This window comes from Pelophylax lessonae (genome assembly GCF_965119305.1).
Source record: "Pelophylax lessonae genome assembly, chromosome: 2".
NCBI lineage: Eukaryota > Metazoa > Chordata > Amphibia > Anura > Ranidae > Pelophylax > Pelophylax lessonae.
The window spans coordinates 630,225,416-630,231,567 of NC_138769.1; the positions used below are offsets into that span (position 1 = coordinate 630,225,416).

The window sequence follows — 6,152 nt, forward strand, 5'->3', positions numbered from 1 at the left end:
AAAGAATGATAACTTAAGTTCCCAAGCTGGAATAAATGTATATAGTATATACTGTAATCCGGGATGGAAAAGATCGGGGGCTGCTCTCACTAAGGAGGACATGGTAAGTGCAGTGAAGCAGGATTCTACAGGTGGCTGAAGAATAGAGAATAGGGCTGACCCTTACCACGCTTCCAATAATACCCAAACACTATTTTCATATATCAGCAATAGGGGGAAACCTTCTTATATTCAGCAACGCAAAATGCAGAGAGATAAAAGAATATTAAATAGCCAGGGAATAGGAAAATAAATCCCAGAGAGGGGAGATGAGGGTGGGAGACGGCCTGGGTGGGGCTGACAAGAATAGAGTACATTATGCAGTTCATTTAGTTAACAAGTGAAATAATGAAGAAGCGTGCAGAGGGAATGCCAAGAGAAAAGCCACAAAAAGAGGCTATTGAGAGTGCTGGCCGCATCACATGGCGAGGAGAAGGCTATATAAGTTGAGGGAGTGGAGTTTCAGCACCACACTGCTGGCCAGCACCCTCCTGTGCTCAGCTCTCTGGAGACACTCCTAGCAGAGACAACTAGAGGACACATCAGTTTGGGGACTTGGACACAGCACACCAGAGCTCAACATCGATCACAACTAGGAGCAATGCTCATAGAACTCTGAAAAAAAAGAAGAAATATTGCTCCTCCAGTAGACTGAGTTTAAGGTGGAGCACCCAGCATCTCTTCTCCAGTACACCAAGCTTAGGGTGTACCACCTAGCATCTCTTCTCCAGTACACCAAGCTTAGGGTGTACCACCTAGCATCTCTTCTCCAGTACATCAAGCTTAGGGTGCAGCACCCAGTATCTCTTCTCCAGTACACCAAGCTTAGGGTGTACCACCTAGCATCTCTTCTCCAGTACATCAAGCTTAGGGTGCAGCACCCAGTATCTCTTCTCCAGTACACCAAGCTTAGGGTGTACCACCTAGCATCTCTTCTCCAGTACATCAAGCTTAGGGTGCAGAACCCAACATCTCATCTCCAGTGCACTGATCCTACAGAACTGTTCCCCCAGGACTCAGCTCTGCACCTCCAGAGCCTGCACATCCTGCACCCATGCCTCGTTCCTTCCTAGTAGACTCCCTTATCCTAAGGGAATCCAATGAGAAGAAGGATGAAAACAGCCCACCGCTGTTCCCCTATGCAGTGCACCCCTCTCACCCCCTGCATGGACTGTCTGCTGGCTCCTGCCACTCTCGAAAATCAGGACTGCTGTGCGTGTGCCCGATGTGTGTGGCAACCTCCCAGCTCCATGCCCCTCCACCAGGCATCCCACTGCTCAAGGCATCGTTCTCCTCCTTCAGCTCTCAGTATTGCCCATCAGGCATTGGCAGACAACATTCGGGATCCTCACCCCTCAATCTGAGCCATGGTCCAGCCATATACCAGGCGGCATACCCCATGCCAGATCCCAGACAGTTCCACTGCATCTCTGTCGGTAGGTCACTTGTTGATACTAAGTTTATGACAGGTGCTTGTTAAAAAGTTTATCAGTTTTATGTGTATAGTTTTGTATGGTTTATTTAATGCAAATCTTTTAATTCAAATAAATTATGGTAAAAATGTAATCTGATCAAGAATGGAAAGAGCATTGCGCATCTCCGACATATGCTTAGCGATAATCTGTTGCATGTCTTAATACCGGTAACCCATTCATGACTTCAGCAATGAATCTTTAGCGCTAACACCTTACCATTGTGTACACATGCTTAGCAATAATCAATTGTGTGTCTAAACAGCATTCATGACTTTAGCAATGAGGCTTTAGCGCTAGCAGCTCGATATTGAGTACACATACTTATCAATAATCTGTTGTGTGTTAACAGCCCATGCATGACTTTAGGTACATATGCTTAACCAGCTTTGTGTCCATAGGTAGTCCAAGCACGACTTAGCACTTACCTCTGAGTGTACATGTTTATCAATAATCAGTTGTGTGCCTGAACATTCCATTCATGACTTTAGCAATGAAACTTTAGATCTAGCAGCTAGATATTGCATAAACATGCTTATCCACAAGCAGTTGCGTGCTTAAACACTCCATGCATGGCTTTAGCAATGAAGCTTTAGCGCAATCAGCTTTACATTAAGTACATATGCTTAACCATAGCTGGGCGTCTTAACAGTCCATGTCTGACTTTAGATATTACGCTTTAGTGCTATAGCAGCTTGATATTGAGTCCATATGCGTATGCTTAACTAGACAGGTGTCTAAAAAATCCAGTATGGCTATAGCAATGATGCTTTAGTGCTAGCTCCTTGACATTGAGTCCATATACTTAGCCATAACTAGTTTGGTATCTAAAAACCCCAGCATGGCTTTAGCTATGATGCTTTAGTGCTAGCAGCTTGATATTGAGTCCATGTGCGTATGCTTAACTAGACGCGTCTACAAAAACTCCAGTATGGCTATAGCAATGAAGCTTTAGTGCTAGCAACTTGACATTAAGTCCATATACTTAGCCCTAACTAGTTGGGCATCCAAAACCCCCAGCATGGCTTTAGCAATAAAGCTTTAGCGCTAGCAGCTTGATGTTGAGTCCATATACTTAGCCATTGCCAGCTATGCGCCTAAACAGCCCATGCATGACTTTAGCGCTAGCAGCTTGACATTGAGTCCCTATACTTAGCCATTACCAGCTATGCTATGCCCATGCATGACTTTAGCGCTAGCAGCTTGACATTGAGGGTGCTCACCCCAGGAATGATGAACTGTCACCTGCTTGGACCAAATGTTTTCTCACTTTGACTGATGGTTGTTCTTCTCCCTTGCAGACACATCTTCCAGCCAGTTGCCCAGCAGTAAGAGGATGCGCACAGCTTTCACCAGCACCCAGCTCCTAGAACTGGAAAGAGAATTCGCCTCCAACATGTATCTGTCCCGACTCAGGCGTATAGAGATTGCCACCTACCTCAACCTGTCCGAGAAACAGGTGAAGATCTGGTTCCAGAACAGAAGGGTCAAGCACAAGAAGGAAGGGAAGGGCAGCTCACACCGGGGCAGTCCTCACAACTGCAAATGTTCCTCTTTTCCATCCGCAAAGTGCCTGGAGGATGAGGAGGATGATGACTCTCTCATGTCACCTTCTTCTTCAGAAAAGGAGGACAGAGATCTTTCTCCGAGCCCATGATCACACCATCCAAGCATAGACTTTCCTGAAACGTTGTACTGTATATACTGTACAGAATTTCTGCTGCGAACTCACCCAGCTTGATTGTCCATGTATGTAGGTATCGGGCAGTACTTCTCTATTCGTCCAGGTTCCTGACTGCTAAGATTGCATATATCTTGTATGTGTCTAGAGAGTCACCCCTTTACCTGCGAATCTATACATTGCGCCACACTTTCCCCCAATCTCTGTAAATAGCTCTGTAAACCGTCTGTCTCTGTAAAAAAAAAAAACAAAAAAAAAAAAAACACGTCTCACTGTATTGTTCCTGTATATTATAAATATTTATTTATTTATGTATAAGAAATAAAAATCGTTTTTTTCCACAAATAAAATAGAATTCTGTGTCCTATTGAGGCTACTATTGCAATTGTTGAAATGGTATTGACAGGAGATTTTATTTATATTCTTCATAATGTTCAGGTATGATTATAACATACATTCTGAAATTTGGTCCTTACATCCTATAAACATCAAACTGTTTTAGAGCAGTGCAATATAAAATATTGGTTCTATACATATCAAAGGAGGGAACTGTTACAAACAGCTACTTTATATCTTGGTTAAATAATCAAAGAAGCTAAACATATCAGAGTATTGTCAACACAGATCCTGCTAAATAATGGTACATTATTATTAATCTGGTTATAAGGTATCAGTAACAGAAGATGGAAAGTGAATCTCACAGCAAGAAAAAAAATATTGGATTCAATTTGCAGGGTAAGTAAAAACAAAAGGTGAATAAGAAAATATGATGCTTAAATAGGGTAGAACGTCGTGCCTAAATGAAGAGAAAAACACATTTCTATAAGGAGTAATATGAGAATTTGTTTAAAATTTGGAGGCTAATTCTTCATTCAGCCATATAAGTCAAGCATAATTAGAAAGTAAAATTTACACTGAAAGGGGTGGGCATTTGAGGAAAACACAAAAATTAGTTTAGCTTATATATATATATATATATATATATATATATATATATATATATATATATATATATATATATATATAATTTTTTTTGTTAGTCCTTTTCCTAAAGAATCTTTTGAGAACAGCAAATTGCAGATTCATCCATTGCACATAAGATTGAGGAGAGTACCTAATATAGAGGGGAGATCCACATTCAAGATTCAGCTTTGCTTAGCATTTTCCAGGTTTTCCAGCAAAAGTGTACCCATTAGAAAAACAGGGAAATATTAATAAACAAAAATTTCCATAGTGCATCAAAGTATACTATTCCATAACAGATCCATTCTGTATTATGTTATTTATCATAGCCACTAAAACATAAGCAAGTAATAACCAAAATTGTATTTTTCTTGGAAATAACCACATTGTCCATTTTATTAGCATGCTGTTTTGTGGATAAGAACAGAAAAAAAGTTAATAACTGAATGCATAGGTTAGAAATATAAAATATAAATATATCTATGGGGCTTGTAGTCAGACACCACTGGCATGCGCTGGGTCTTCTACCTATGCAAACATGAGAGATGTCACTGAGGCAGGACCTTTTTCATATTTATGTGACTATTGGGTCTGCAAGGCCTTCACCTATCCCTCAATAATCTCTCCTAGTGTCTAATGGGGAGTAATGGGGAGTAGGAGGCTCATTGGCTATGGCTTGTGGATCTTTGTGGGATATAGTAGCACCATGAAAGGGAAGTCAGAGAGAAAAGGGCATCTCTATATGTATAGTCCTACGTTGAAACAGGACACATACTCTCACTTCAGGTTCAGCAAGATTTGGAAGTTTGCTCTAGTGACCATTAAAATCCCTTCAATAACACAAAAACAGTACTGTCATGTATCCTTATATGGTATGAAAGTAAAGCCTTTCAGTTGTGCTTCCCTAGAGTACAAAGATACAACACCTGTAGGTGTGCTTCCAAAGAGTACAAAGGTAGAGTGCTGAGGGTTTATTCTGGGTTTATGACCCTGGAATATCAAGGTAGAATGCACTGGGTGTTTGCCTTTGGGGTGAGAGGGTAAAGTCCTGCAGGTGTACTACTTTTGAGTGTTGAGGTAGAGTGTTGCAAGAGTACTCCCATTGAGTGTCAAGGTAGACTGCTGTGAGAATAGAGTGCTGTATGAGTACTATCCTGGAGTGCTCTAGGTATATGCCACTAATTTTTCAGAGTACGGTGCACCGGGTATTTTCCCCTGGGGTGTCAAGGTAGAGTGACAGAGGTGTACTCCCTTGTAGTGTCATGTTAGGGTGCTATTAATGACCACCCCTGAATTGTCAAAGTAGAGTGTTGTGTGATTAATCTCCTTGAGTCTCAAGGCACTGGGTGCTCTGGGTGTATAGCCCTGGAGTGTAAGGGTAGAGGGTGGTACTCTTTAAGGGTAAAGTGTTGTGAGAGTACTTCTCTGGGGTGTTATGGTAGAGTGCTGTTAGAGCAGCCTTTTTCAACCAGGGTACCCAGGCACCATGAGGTGCCTTGGGATTTCCTCAGGGGTGCCTTGGCAAAATGCCTAAAAATTGCCCCAAAATTGTATACAAGCCAGCAGATGGATGAAGTCTGCCTTTCAGTTACACAAAGCCACAGGTTTTGATTGTGCACCATTACGATCTTTTAGCTGCCGGTGTCCTAACATCCAAAGACCCTTCGCTTTCCCCTCTCTATCAGCGCTGGGGTCACTTTAGCTGAGTGATGGAGAAAAACTGAGGGAGAAGAGAAACTTTGGAATACTAGTTAGTGCCAGTCTGCAAAAGTGTATTGGATTTGGAAGAATAAATCACCTTGTATGTGGATAATGATGTATCATGTAAAATTATTACAATAGTTCTTTACATTTTAGAATGGGGTGCCTCAAAACTGTCCATACTTTTAGAGGGTGCCTTGGCTAAAAAAAGGTTGAGAAACACTGTGTTAGAGTACTTTCCTGGATTGGCTAGGTATATCTCTGTGAGGATACTACAGTGAAATGTCGGGATAGGG

At 41.7% G+C, this 6,152-nt stretch overlaps 1 protein-coding gene across 1 annotated transcript; it reads left to right on the plus strand.

Moving 5' to 3' along the window:
• The first annotated feature begins 461 nt into the window (after positions 1-461).
• On the plus strand, positions 462-3,430 carry GSX1 (GS homeobox 1). Its single transcript, XM_082246923.1, has 2 exons — positions 462-1,475; positions 2,813-3,430. The coding sequence occupies exons 1-2, from the start codon at positions 1,094-1,096 to the stop codon at positions 3,166-3,168; spliced, it is 738 nt and encodes a 245-aa protein (XP_082103049.1). The 5' UTR covers positions 462-1,093; the 3' UTR covers positions 3,169-3,430.
• The last annotated feature ends 2,722 nt before the right edge of the window (positions 3,431-6,152 follow it).